The sequence below is a fragment of the Cyprinus carpio genome, chromosome B2 (assembly GCF_018340385.1).
Source record: "Cyprinus carpio isolate SPL01 chromosome B2, ASM1834038v1, whole genome shotgun sequence".
NCBI lineage: Eukaryota > Metazoa > Chordata > Actinopteri > Cypriniformes > Cyprinidae > Cyprinus > Cyprinus carpio.
In genome coordinates, this window is record NC_056598.1 from 10,814,489 (window position 1) to 10,829,808 (window position 15,320).

General features: G+C 36.3%; 1 protein-coding gene across 5 annotated transcripts in view; it reads right to left on the reverse strand.

Moving 5' to 3' along the window:
- Positions 1 to 3,957: 3,957 nt before the first annotated feature.
- LOC109055147 (guanine nucleotide exchange factor VAV3-like) overlaps positions 3,958 to 15,320 on the reverse strand; it is a 63,711-nt gene continuing 52,348 nt past the window's right edge. For 4 of the 5 annotated variants that reach the window (XM_042717988.1, XM_042717989.1, XM_042717987.1 and 1 more), the window contains exons 24-27: positions 14,784 to 14,871; positions 13,816 to 13,924; positions 7,441 to 7,589; positions 3,958 to 6,071 (exon numbers count right to left, since the gene is read on the reverse strand). In XM_042717988.1, coding sequence (XP_042573922.1) covers positions 6,030 to 6,071; positions 7,441 to 7,589; positions 13,816 to 13,924; positions 14,784 to 14,871 — 388 coding nt within the window. In that variant the 3' untranslated portion in view covers positions 3,958 to 6,029. Of the gene's footprint in view, positions 6,072 to 7,440; positions 7,590 to 7,899; positions 7,981 to 13,815; positions 13,925 to 14,783; positions 14,872 to 15,320 lie in introns of all 5 variants that reach the window. The other variant, XM_042717990.1, reaches the window with a different exon arrangement.

The window sequence follows — 15,320 nt, forward strand, 5'->3', positions numbered from 1 at the left end:
AAATAATTGCTAATTGCCTGCCAAATGGCTTAAAGGGGTCATATGATGCGATTTCAATTTTTCCTTTCTCTTTGGAGTGTTACAAGCTCTTGGCGCATAAAGAAGATCTGTAAAGTTGCAAAGACTAAAGTCTCTAAAGAGATATTCTTTATAAAAAAGTTAAGAGTCAACCAAGCCTACCTAATATAGCTCATTCTAACACGCCCCCACATGTCTACGTCACGGTGTGGGAAAATTTGCATAACGCCGGCCAAATGTTCATGCAAAGAAAGAAGGCATAACTTTTATACTCGCTGTTGCCGCCGGCGCCATGTTGTGGAGATGCTGTGTTTCGTTGTGAAAGCTCTTGTGCACAAAAGCTGTTTCTATAAAGTGAGGCAGTTCCAACAGTACAGTCTGGTGCTTCTGACTCACAGCCTGTAAGTACGTTTTCATACGTAAAGGATTTGCCACTGATGATTCAAACACAAGTTTTGAGCAGTGTAGAGTAGATCTTGCTGTTTGTCATTTCTCCGATCACAAATGCAGACATGGTTTTATTTTTATGCGGCGTGATACGTAACGCATAAGAAACGCATAAGCATAAGTCATTATAATCAGTAATTATGTCCCCACTGGATGCAACAAATGGCTTGTTTGTAAGGGGTTTTATTGGTTTTGTCTCATCGCACTGGGACACACGGCATCACAGTATGGTAAGGGGCGTAACATTTCTGTCATACGCTCGAGGCATTCGGCCAATCACAACGCACTGGATAGCTGGCCAATCAGCGTACACCTCACTTTACAGAACGATGAGCCTTGTAAAAATCGACGCGTTTCAGAAAGGTGTGGCATAGAGGAGAAACAATAATGTACAGTATGTGGAAAATAATGTGTTTTTTGAAACTTAAACCACATAAAGACATTGCATTACACCAAATAATGTTCTTTTTAGCAACTTCATATGACTCCTTTAACCAATCATAAGCACTCATGCGTTCTTATGGAATCCGTTTTGCATATCGTAAATCATTTAGTGTCTCCAACCCTGAATCTCTTTAAATGGTGCACTGCAACCACCCTCTGATTTGCTAGCATGGTATATCATAGCACTGGTTTGTATTTTAAATAGCAGCTCAATGGCATAAGAAGCATCTCTGGACTTAAATTGCAAATCACCTCCCCCAATCCCACCCTCACCAGCCCTCTGGAACAAATTATTTATGTATCACACCAACTGAGACTATAAATAATATATTGTGCCCCAGATCCCTGTGTCTAGAATGAAAGCATTTATCCTCTTTTGAAAACATGTAGTGGTATCAGAGCGCAAGGGAGACTTTCTGTAAGTGCAACAAGGGCTGAATCATAAGAAAAAAAAAAAAAAAAAAAAAAAACTACATACAAATAACTTAAACACAAGTGTGTCTGACTTGCTATGTTTGGAGAGCGAGAGGAAGAGGCCTGAAGGAAATATCAGGGTGTAAAAAAGAAAGTGTGAAGACAGAATCAATAAAACCAGATGGTGAGAAATGACACTTTCTTGATGGAGGGACATCCTGTCAAGTTTGGCTAACAGTGTGAGATAGAAGAATGCTAATTTAGAGCCTGGGAAGGGTTGAGGTTTTGTAGTTATACTTTATTAATAAACTGATGAGATGAACTTCCATTGCTTTACCATTGTCTATGAAAACTATGAATTATTCATTAAAATCGCTATTAAATAAAAGTATTATAATCTAAACAAACAGCAAATTAAAACAAATTAATATTTAATTTATTTAATAACTGCATTCTGTTGCAGTTAGCTCTGGTTTTTAAATTTGATTGGCTGACATTTTGTCCACACCACATGGTTTTAATTGGCAGAGCAAAAAATACAAAATACTGCAGTGATGGCAGAAACAAAAACTTTGAATCAGTTAAACCAGTTCCTTTGCAAAATGATTCACTGTTACAAAGCTGCACACTGGTGGTCAAAACATTGTTAAAGCAATGTGAACACAACCTGAATGTTAATAAAACACATTTTACAAACAAATTGCAAATGTTTTCAAATGTTTGATGTATTAAATGTGATCTACAAATCAAAACTACCATTAAATATATTGTATCTAAATTGGTTCTTTCATTTGTAATTTTTGTTTGATGTATTTATTGGCAGGATTTGGCTAATTAGGCTAATCAGAAACTATTACTTATCCCTCTCCCTTTATACTTGCATGTTTATTAAAATTAATTTAAACTGAACCCACATCATAAAGCTGGCCAGAAATCTGCTGAAATGATGTGGCTTGGCCAGTTTAATATGTGCTCTGAACCACTGATTTAAAATAAAGGGTTTGCAAAGGTTTCAAAGCTTCAGGAAACATTGTTTCGAAATCGCCCCCCATTACAAGACTTTGCACATTACTAAATATTAAAGTTTTGTTTTCCTGAACTGTTAACTGATTATATATATATATATATATATATATATATATATATAAATATATATATATAATTAACTAGTAATTTTTTAACTACAGTGGAGCAGCAGTTGAGTATAGTACTCAGAACCCTCTTGAGTAATGAGGTTTGTTACCACAAGTATGTACAACTTCTGTTTGTGGGCTTAATGGGAGATGTATTACAAAGTGCAAAGCCCAAAGGGCCAATGAGTGCATGAGGACACCCTTCCAAGGTTGGATTGGGGGGATTCATTGTGATCCACTCAGGATTTGTTCCCTTCAACAGCTTTGATCTGCAAGTGTTTAATTACTCAATAGTGCTGATGAAGTCCTTGAGGCGCTCAGGCTCAGTCCTATCAGACATACAGTAAAGGGCTTTATTGAGTTTCTCTACCACTCTTCCCATCTACAGTTGCTGAATTTGTAAAGACAGTGTGGTGAGGTGAGGTAAGTCACACCCATATAACACATAACTCTTCACCCGTTCCTATCTCGTATTCAACACCAAGAGGTGACACTTTCAGGTCATAGGATTGAGAGATGCTCTCTCTCTCCCTCTCTTTCTCTCTCTGTCTCTTCCTTTTTCTCTGAAGTCTCCTGCTGTCAGTTCACACCTTTCTGAAGTGGAGAGAGATAGACCTGCTACCATCCTCTGGCAAACAAGGCTGGCTATCAATCACTGCTGCGCTACAGCTCGGCCCTCATGGCTTTTTCTGAACATGCCTCAGGTTAAATCTCAACTACTGTTCCTACTCAGCTCCTACTGTCCGAAGATGATTTAAGAGCATTACTGGGAATACGTGACAAAAACACTGGAATTCTGAAAAGAGAACAAAATAATCAAAACTATACCCCAAACAGTTTGTTTGGAACCCTATTGAAACAGGAGATATATGACATGAAAATAAAGTCCCACTTACATTATTTGTGGAGATTTAGGAGAACTGACAAGTTTTACTGGGTTAGTTTTTGCTCTTACTGAGCTCACATTAAAACGTTAACTTGAAAGTAATTTTGATTTTTGAAAATTATCAGACAGGACAGAATAATTCAGTAAGATAAACCAACTAACACACACACACACACACACACACACACAAAAAAATACTAAAAATGTTAAATCAAACAAAAATTCATTAAATCCATCGCTAATACTTACTCATGTTTTGCTGTTGCTGTCTCTCAAGAATGATGTCACTTCCTGGTGGATGATGTCAATGAGGAAGTGGCTTTAAGGGATTATTAAAGGGAAACAAACAACTAATTGGACGGAAAGGATATGGAGGAAAACATTCTAAAAAACAGTTATGTTAGTATATTGATGTTCTGAGATTTGTGTAATTTTATAGCTGCAGGATACTGATCTCATCACTGGACAGAGACCACAATCTCATCACTTTTAAATAAGTACCATGTAGACCCAATATAGAGCCAATGCCCAAAATTATCATTTGCTGAGCACCAGAAGTAAAATGTAAACTTGGCCATAACTTGATTAGAAACTGCAACATAATGCATATTTTAAATAATTTCCATCAGAAGTTTATTTTTGCCATGAGAAGTACATTTGCTAGAATATTTCTCACAAAAAAAAAAAAAAAAAAACAATAGTAGGACAAGCTCAAGAAAAAACAATTATACAAGGGGAAAAAAAGCTATAATAATTCCACTGTAATGGGTAGAAAAAAATAAGTAGTACAAAATAGTTTCATGGCCAGTAAGAAATGCATTTATATCCAGTAAATTTTCTCACAACATTGGCAAACATGGCAAAAACTTACGTTTGGTCCCTGTACTGTACACAACCATACAAAATCCACTCTCTAAACAGTGTGAAACAAGTGATAATTTATATTTATTCTGAAGAAAACCAGACAACATGAATGCATAAAAGGTGCTTTAACAATTATAACAGCAGCAAAAATTAAATGTTTGTAAATATCTATACTAAGAAAACCATATGACCTAGATTTTAGCAAAAAAAAAGCAGCTTGCAATAAATATGTGTGCATTTAGAGAGCAACTTCCTTTACAAACAACTTGCATAACCATTTTAAACAAAAGTTCATCTGAGAGAAAAAACTCTGCCAAATTCAAGGGGAGCTGATATATCTATTACAGTGCAAAAATCCTATTCTATATCAGTGTTTTAGTCTAGTTTTCCAGTAAAAAAATCAACAAATCCTCATAACAAGATAAACATACCTGAGAAGTAAAATGACGCAGAATATTAATACTTATTTTCAGAGAAACTATCTTAAACATATACTACCATTCGAAACTTTGGGGTATGTACGATTTTTCTGTTTTATATTTGAATATATCTGACAATGTCATTTATTTCTGTGACGCAAAGCTGAATAATCAGCAGTCGTTACTCTAGTTTTCAGTGTCATGTGATCCTTCTGAATTTATTATGCTGATTTGCTGGAAGTAACATTTCTAATTACCGTATTATCAATGATGAAAACAGTTGTGCTTCTTGATATTTTTGTGTAAACTAATAAAACTTATTTTTTTCAGGACTCTAAAATGAGTAGAAAATTCAATAAAACACCATTTATTTCAAATACAAATCCTTCATAACATATTGACACTCAAATGAATGTGTCCCTGATGAAGTATTCATGAAGTATTCATTTCTTTAAAAAACACAATCGTACTGACCCCAAACTTTTGAATGGTATTGTATTTTGTATTATTCCATTATCTGAGGCATAAACCTCATCAAATATTTTTTGCAGTGTCTAGGAGCCTTAGTGCCCCAAACACCGCAGCATTAACAAGTCGTTCCGTTGCATGACAAGAGAAGAAATTGACTTCAGTCCAAAATCAGTGCCAACATTCTGCTTGGGAGCACCTGAGGTTCAGAAACAGACAGAGTGATGACTGATCACAGCGCAGCACGTTAGGCCGGCTAAGATGGATATCGCACTGAATGGCAGGCCTCCTGTCACTGTGCAGTGCTCCGAGCGCCCTTAGAGAGCAGCACCGCTAAGTGTTATCGGGCCTGAAGAGGAGGAGGCAGGGAGGAAGGCTTCGTGACAGCACGGCACTCCGTCTCACCCCAGCCAAACTTTGCCGAGTCAGACGGGCAAATGAAATCATCAATTATAGCACAAGGTGAGCTGAAAGCACCACGTAAAGGTCGCCGAGTGGAGAGAAAAAACGGCCAGCTCAGGGCTTTTCTCTCTGCGTGCCACTCCTGAGTTTATGGGAGGTCCGGCACAGCACAGAAATGGAGTTTAAATTTTAAACAGGCAGAGAGAGGGGGGCCCCAGGCCCTGTGTGAAGATTTCAGGAGGTGACAGGGTGAGAGGGAGGAAAAGAGTGAGAGAAAGAGATGTCTGGAGTGAATGTGGAGCAGCGAGGGACATTCATAACTAATTAAACAGTCAAAGCCAACGGGGCCTCGGATGCATCACGCTGCAGTTCTCAACCGCAGACCACCGGATCCCATTAGAGGAGGCTGATAATTGCTGTGTTTGTGATGCTTCGCTCAAATAAGGGTGCATTGTTCACTATTACGTTTCTTGTCCAAAGCCAACAAGTGGCCTATCACTGTCACAGCATAGAGAGGATAACGTCCTGCACTGATCACTCCTCTTCCTCCACATAAGATGAAGGGAACCATCCCACCTGTGATATAAACAGCATTAGTAAACATTACTGAAGACTTACGGAGCGTATCTCTTATTCTTCGTGACTTGTGGGTCAGATCTGATAATGACGTGCAGAAGAATCATTAAGAGTCATTCTGCCATCTTCTGTCATCACTTCCAGTTGATCATCTCTCTTAGAAATGCACTTGAGCATATGAAATGAAGAAAAGCAAATATAATAAGGCTTGAGGAAAGATTCGGGTGTCTTGGAGAGTTAAGATCAGCTATATTGCAGGGAAATGCTGGGCCAAAATCTAATTTAAATCTCAAATGTCAGTCACAGTCTCACACCTCTATATTGCTGTGTCATGGATCTGGGTATGTTTTTAAAAAAAAATGTTTTAACATGAACACAAGTACCACTGATATATTATAACATATGTAAATCAATAGGCCTGAAACATATGACCATATTCATTACTGCATCATTAATATGTATAAAATTAATTAAAATATAAATTGCATACATAATTTAAAATTACAGTAAAATAGTATTATTTAGTATTTATTATTTATTCCTGTGATGGTAAGGCTGAATTTCCAGCAAATATTACTTCAGTATTTGGTGTATAAGAAACATTTCTAATTATTATCAGTAATGAAAACAGTTGTGTTGCCTTATATTTTTTTTTTGAAAAGCATGGTACATTTTTTAAAGAAAATTCAAAAGAACAGTGTTTATTTGAAACAGGAATATTTTGTACCATTTTGTACTCACTTTTGATCAATTTAATGCATCCTTGCTGAATAAAATGAATTTCTTTAAAAAAATCTTTCTGACTTTTGAACAGTAGTGTCAACATAAAATATTAGAAAATAAAAATATTAAATTAACAGACAATATTTTAAAGTGTTTTTTTAAACTAATCTGACTAATGATTTCATGTATAACTATAACGGAATACAGAGCTGTTGGTAACACTTTACATCAAGTACATTATGTATCATGATCAACATTCTTACAGTATTTATAAATGCAAGGTATTAAAATTCTGTCTGATAACTGATCACTGGTCAATATTAGGATTCTTCTATACTATACTGGTTATATAATTCTGTTGTCAGTTCTTCATATGTGACTGTGTGTGAACAGAACTGGATTTAGTTCTCTTGACAACCATTATATTTATTTATTTATTTTGCTGCAGTGTGCCTAGCATTTCCCTTTTGAGAAACCATGAACTGTGATTGGCATGGAAGGGCAAGAGTTCAGTTCCATGAGGTGCAAGGTTGGAAGAAAGGCTTCACACTATCTAAACAAACATGAAAGCACCAAAACCTCTAGAGCACTGCTTTCATACTTGAGCTTCAAGTGAATAATGGTGTATAAGAGTGTTTTTCCTCACCTGGCCATTGACTTCACCTTTCCACCATCCATTGGTACACTTGATGTATATCTTTACCAGGTTGCCCACCTGCAAAGAGAGTTCCCGTGTATCTCTGGAGCTGAAATCATATCGTGCCAGTGCAATCCCAAGCACTCTCGGAGTCAAAACTGAGGGAGAAGGGGACAAAAACAAGTTGTTAGAAAAAAGACAAAAAGAGTGAGACACCCATGTTTCCACAAGACATGTCAAGTAGGACAAACCATCTGAACGTGCAACAAGATGATTGGAGATTTTGGCACAAATGGCATTGCATCATGCACAGACATTTTCACACACAAAATGTGGACACAGATCCACTCTCTCCGCAGCTCTCGGAAAGCACACATTCACTACAGAGAGAGCTGAAGCAAACACAGGGAGCAGAGACTGAGATGGCTGGAGGGGGAAATGAATAAGACAGGTGGCTGATAGCTGTACCTGACCAGAAGGGTGAGGGGGAGGGTGGAACAAAACTGTAGCTGGTGGGACTCAAAACGGAAAGCCCACACAGCACTGGAGCTAGGATCCAAGCCGAGGCAGAGCAAAGAAAATAAGAACACAAAAACCCAGAGATCTTTACATTTTCAACAAAACAAACATAAACAAGCTGATATAAGGAACTCCACACAGCACTGGACGAATGAGCACTCTCCTTGAAATATGCCAGTCTTGAGATTCACACAAGATGTCTCAATGAAAAATGTCTTAATAAACACAAAATAAGTCAATAAGGTCCATAAAATAAGTCAATAAGGTCCATAAAATAAGTCAATAAGGTCCACTGTTGTTTTCGACTAGGGCTGCTCAATAATACTGCCAAAAATGTATTATTCAGTATATAATATACAATATTAATTTCATACAAAAAATGGGGAAGGAAATGCATCCCACATGTTTGTTAGACCTCAAGAATGAATATAAACATAGCTTAAGATGTAAACAACATAGATTAAGCAACATTTTAATTTAGGGCCTCATGAAATCATCCAGTTTCTTTTTTTTTTATGAATTCTGTTATGATGATGATTCTGTACAAATGTATCATCAGAAATATTGTCTAAAATTAATTCATAAAACATAAACAGTTTGAATTAGTATTTTAACATGTAATCAATATGTTGCTTTGGTGCTTAAGAAACATTTCTTATTACCAATGCTGAAAAGTTTTGCTGTTCAGTATTTTTGTGGAAACAATGATACGTTTTTTTTTTTTTTTTTTAGGATTTGTTGTAACATTATAAATGACTTTACTGTAGCTTTTGATCAATTTAATGTTAAAATATAAAAAAAAATTAAAAATCTATTAACACCAAAACATTGCATTGTTTAATGTTTATTATTATTATTATTATTTATTTTCCAAAACAACTTGTATACTGAATAAATTAAAATGTGGACAAAAATATATTGGTTGTATGATATTTCTTGAAAAAGTGAACAATAATAAAAATACAAAAAATTACCAATGTCATGTTTTAATAATGTTGCACTATTATTATTAACTGCGGTACCCTTTCACAAAGAGAATATGCAGAATATGCAGACTTTTTAGTGACACACATCTGATCGTCTACAAAATACTGGCTAAACATCAAAATTTAGATTAATACCAGTACCATGGATTTATTTTTTCAAATAAATAACAACATATATTTATTGCACAGCCCTATTTTGGACACCATTGACTTTTATTGTATGGACAAAAACACATTTCTCAAAATACCTTCTTTCATGTTCCAAGAAAGTCATGCAGGTTTGGAATGACATGGGGGTGTATAAACAGGATAACAGAAAAGGCCAACATTTAGACTACTTCAGCAATATGGTCTACTTTTATGAACCGCATACTGCATTATATGGGCAGAAGCAGCTGGGATACAGTTTAAAAAAAATAAAAATATATTATACAGGTTAAAAATTACATAGGCAACCCATTCCTGTAAGTTTAGATTTTTTTGTATTTTTCTCTAGGTGTTCTGATGGCTTTTGCCAAAAACACATGAGTGTGTGCTCCTGGCCCTGTCACTGACACAGCTGTGATAGCGTTCATACAGAGCGTGAGTCCTGTTACCATCTGAAAGCCCATCTGAGCATCCAGGACTTTCTAATATGTAAACTAGCAAACGTCAAATCCACAATATGTTTGCCTGCCTGCTTTGCATCTCCTTTGGGGGGAACGAAGCAGTGGGCGATGAGCCAACTACTTTTACCTGTGACACTGTCACTCAGAAATCACCTGCAGAAATGGTGCAGCCAATTACACTTTGGATATCTATAGTCAGAATAGAAACCGATGCGATCCGATCTGTCTAGTAAATAATATTCCTCACATTAGCTTATCAAACACAACCCTGATATCTCCCTTTGTGTTCAACGTGTTTACCAAACACTCGCCGCCTGCAGACGTGGCAGCGCCCACACGCCGAATGATCTGTTGGAGTATTTGCGTGTGTTTTGGTTTGGGGCACATCAGCGAGAGCGCTTTCCCAGGATGCATCGAGGGCCCGGATTTTCTGTCGAGGTTCGTGAAAGAATGCGTCACTGAGAGTGGCAGTCGAACATAAACACCTCTAAAAAGCCGAGGATGCTGAAGAAAAAAGGACAAATAGAACAGCGAAATCCCCAATTCACAATCCCCACTATCCCGTTCTTTCTATCAACAGAGCCGTATTCGTTTGCTAAGCCTTTTTCTACGTGACACGTCTCTCTCTGTTCAATAAAGCTGACTTTCCGTGTCTCCACTAGCTGCCCTTTCATTTCTCAGTGCAGGGACTGTTTTTTCTCTTAGCTGTGAGAGAGAAAAGCAGCCGAGTCCCTACAGGTGAGGGGGAGCTTAGCATCCATCATGGCTTTTTCCTGTAACTCAAAGCAAACTGTCATGTCACGTCAGAGAGATTGCCGGTGCTACTTGAGCGCAGCGCCAGCGTCTTGTTTAGCTGAGTTCTCTCTCTCGCCGCATCGCCTGCAGCACCGGCTGCAGAGCCAGACACAAACAGCCATTTTCCTGCTGCCAGGTGCCGAGTGTGTACGACTCGCTTCACAGCATCTGTCTGTCTCTTTGAGGAGCCATCTTGGGCAATGAGAGCTGAAGTAAACAAGTACGTTTATACACTAATAAAGCAACACGTGTATACGCACACTCTATGTTTTCACCCAACCTTTATATTTAATCAAAAGAGCCTGAGAGGTGTCGGGACGCATAAGAAACTCACCAGCTAAAAACACATCCTGAGAGCCAGCTATGCCTCCTGGCATTAAAAGAGGACCTGTCTGAAGACCCATTCACACTGACTGTGATTTTAATCGCTGAAGGTCGACAGGTCACTGTACTGTTGGCTGCTAGTAGACATTCCTGCTGCTGGATGCCCTAGTGTTAATGCATGCACAACTGGCTGGAACCCTTCAAACTGTATTGTCAGTGCAAATTAATATGTCTTTCTATTTTGGCAACAAATCAGTTTTGCTAAAAACTCACTTTCTGCAGGGGAAAGTTTTTGATTGGATATAAATTACAGCAGTGCACACTGTAATGCATTATATCACACCAGTGGTGGGCAGGAGTCACGTATTTGTACTTTATCTGAATGTTTTTATTTTGGCAAATGTTCACTTGTTACATTCCAAAGCATAATATAATTATTTTTACTAGTGGTCGACCGATATATCGCCAATACCATTTGGCATTTTTTAAATATCGGCATCGGCTGATAAGTTTTTGTGCTTGGCCGATATGTTCAAGGCGGGACTTATTTTGACAGAGCTGAGAACGGCAGAGCCAGAGCACACAGTGCTTACATTCTCCCTATTGTTCGCTGTCCTCATTCAGTTCTGCTTAATACAGATAGAAGTCTGTCTAATAATCAGATAGAACTGTTGAACAAATGAATTAAAAGGTATACAGAAAGTATTATAACATTTGCTTTTATATTATTAGTAATAGAAAGGCAAGCATAATACTTTCTTGTTTACCGTCAGCATTCAGCAAATACGCATATCATTTAAACAAACCTTTAAATGACTAATGAAAATGTAATTTCACAAACCTTGCAGACCTAGTCATGTAAATGATGATGTAATTATAGAAGATGATGATGTAATTATATGTAATGATGATGTAATTATATCATGTAATTTAGATGACTTTGTCATCTAAAAAGCAATTTATTTTTTGTGAATGAAATGATTCTTTTCAATAAACATGCTGAATAAGTTATAATCGCATAAGTGCAAATTACAATGAATGATTCATTCCTGAATCAGAATGATCTGATTGCAGCTGTTCTTGTGTCAACAACTCACTGATTCAGTGATTCGGTCAGAGAACCTACCTTTTTGACTCAGTGTGCCAAAACCAGGAGATAATATGTTTAATACAGCAGATTCTGCCATAATCGTTGCCTGGGTTGCGTACGTATGTGTGGGGCGGAGCTATCAAAATAGGGACAAGACCCTTTTGGGGTAGGGGCATGCTTGTTTTGTTGATTTAAAATATCAACATTGGCTACCAGAAATCACTTACCCCAACTTTAACAGAACCCCCAACCCGTTAACCAACAGCAGCACTATTTTAATTCTGTACCCGAACCATTTGACATAAACATTTACTGTGAACCGCACCCGCATTAAATCTACTGCATCAGTATGGCAAAATTATTTATTTTCTCATGTAACACAAGCAATCAAACCAAAATTAGGCATTCTAAGTTGCTGCTTTGAAGAAAAATAGACAGGAAGCAGAAAACAGAAAAAAGTTGAGAGCGCACATCCTTTCTATAAACAATACAAAACTTTTGCCTACATATTGTGAATAATCTGCCATCTTATAATTCTTCATAAATGAAAAGAACATTTAAATATGAATTTACTGTTAAATGCGATTGTCTCTCCTCAAACTCTGCAGTGTATACGTGGCTGTTTGTCCTTTATAGAAGCATTAAGACTTAAAAATAAAGTTATATATAGGCTACAGAAAGCAAGCAACTAACACTTCCAGCTTTCATTCACTTCAGCTGCAGCGTGAATCCAAAGTAAGCAAGACACGACAGGCTACAGTATCATGATTACGGTAAGATAAAAGATAAGATAATATAAAAGATATCTAATATAAACAAATTACATTAATTTAGGATAAAAGTATATTTGTATACTTTTATCCTAATCAATCTCAGCATGATTTAATTGCATCATTAAGGTTAAATTAAGTCTTTCTTTTGTCAGCGCTCTGGAAGTGATCTTTTAATTATGCTAAACTTTAATTATAAAACTAAAACTGAAACTAAACTATATAAAAACTGAATAGAAATGTTCACAAAATAAAAACTAAACTAAAACAAAATTATTAAACTAATAAAAAACAAAACTAAATTGTATTGCAAATTTGAAAACGATATTAAAATAAAATAAATTTGAAAATGCAAAACTATAATAACCTTGATAACCATTTTTTTTTTTTCAACTTTCTTGAGTTGCAGAAGAGACTAATATTTGTGTTGGGTTTGACCCCACCTTGTCGAGTCAGTGTTGCGTCCTAGTTTTTAATCAATTTAGTTTGAGTGAGAGATATTTTATCTTCATTTTATGTTGTTACTTATCTTTTATGTTACACATGACATGGACATTTTGGACACAGACATTTTTCTGAGTTCAGACAAATCCAAGTCTGAGCCCACCTGAGCACTTCTGAGTCCAAGTTCATTCATAATTGCAGTCTGAGTCCAAGTCAGAGTCTAAGTCTCAAGTCCAAATACCCCAAGACTGCAGGCAAATCAGATCTTTTCAGGCTGACTTTTAATTGCAAGTGATCAAATCCGAATTGTGTGTTTAGACATAACCAACTTATCTGCATAGCACAACACAAGCATACCCACTTTTTGATGAGGGTTTCAAAAGATGCAGGAAAAATAGATGTTCATCATCTTAATCTCCAAATAAGCACCCTATTTAGTTGCGATGCAGAATTTCTCTGTCATACAAGAAAAACTGAGCAACGGAGGAGACTGGTATATATTGCGATGTTCCATGCCATAGTCACAGCCGGCTTCGGCTTCATTTAAATACTGTATACTATAAATACTTCTGGCATCCCCATCAACGGTTTGACGTTATTGTTGTTTGTCACATTAAGAACGATGCAAAAGACTATTTGAAATCTGATTTGAGCAGCCAGAGCATCCAGACTGAGATGCATCAGTAAAAATCTTATTCGAATTGCACTTCAAACCATCTCCATATAGGTTTTGAATCAAATTTAAAATAAAAAATAAAAAATCATATTTCATGTGTTATTATGCTGACAGTCTGAACTAATGTCATCATATAGTCATTGTGAATTTAAACAAGGTATACGATACTCACCAGCAGGTGCGAGTCCACTACCAAGCTCCTTATAGGGCACCTGCAGAGTAGTGTCAAGATTACGGAAACCCTCTTTCAGAGAGTGTTGTTTGTAATACTCAACCAGTTCCTGGACAGAAAAGAGAAAAAAAAGAAAAAAAAATTCACAAGTTTAACCACTTATTTCAGGGATTCCCAAAATGTCAGCTGAACCTTTGTGACCTAAAATATTTACTTGAAGTACCCCTGTAATTTAATTACAATTTAATTAATTTAATATTTCAATAATTATCAACACGTTCACAATTCTCTTTTTTGTTGGTTAATGGTTAAATCACATGCAGGTAAACAAACAAAATATAGCATCTTTTTAGTAAGTGTTTCATTTTGATTATGTTAATTTATTTTCACGATTTCACACTTCACTTTTCTGTCATCAGATTGAGCGAATAGCATGCATATATGGTGTGCTGTCCGAGGGGAGGCCTCCAGGCTTATTTTAACTCAGTGGAACCGCTACAATTGCTTATAGATGCTCATATTTACAAAAACATACATACATTGTTTTATGGAAATGGTAATACTATTCTTTGACACACCCTGGAGTACCATGATGTATGAATTAATAATCATTCAGTACTACTGTATACATTAAAGCTTTCCTTCTTACAGTACATGCTGTCACCACCGTGTACTTTATTTGGGAAACTTGATAATTTTAAAACCATGTAGAAGAAAACATAAGTCTGCAGTAGTATTGATGACTCTAATGGATTAATAGCTGGACTCCCATTATTAATTATGTTAATGAAATACAGAAATATGCAGATCAGCACATGTTCTGGTTTTTCGATAAAAAAAGCTCAGGTCTCTGCAGCACAGCTAGCGACACTAAATTATAGCACCCTACATATGTATTCATATGGTAATGATAAATAGAGCAAATGATGATGAAGACCATTGCTTCTGTGCAACTCAAACCCACTTACTAACACAGTCTTGAATGTCCTGCTTTCAGCAATGTAGAAGCAGCCCTCCTTGGTGAGGATCTTAATGTGTTTTACGTCATTGTTGTACCTGCAGATGGCAGAGAATTGCAGTAACTATTAAAAGAATGTCAATATTTCCACTTCAACGTCAACATTGACTACGTTTACATGGACATCAGTAATCTAATTTATCTTATTTTGAATAAGACAATATTATGATTAAGGTGTTTACAGTTGCTTTTAGAATATTCCTTTCATGTTCCATTTTATGTTATAGTATATAGATCGATTAATGTCACCACGCGACACCATCCGACGTCCCCTCCAGATTCTCACATATAAACATATAATTTGTCTATTATTCGTACGTTTACATGGACAACTATATTCCGATTTTAACACGATTAAGACTATACTCTGATTAAGAATCTACCATGTAAAAAAGAGATTTTTGATTTCCTTAATCTGACTAAAGTCATAAGTAAACACAAATTGAATTAAGACGTGGAGTATTCCTATTTTAGTCGCATTACTGAA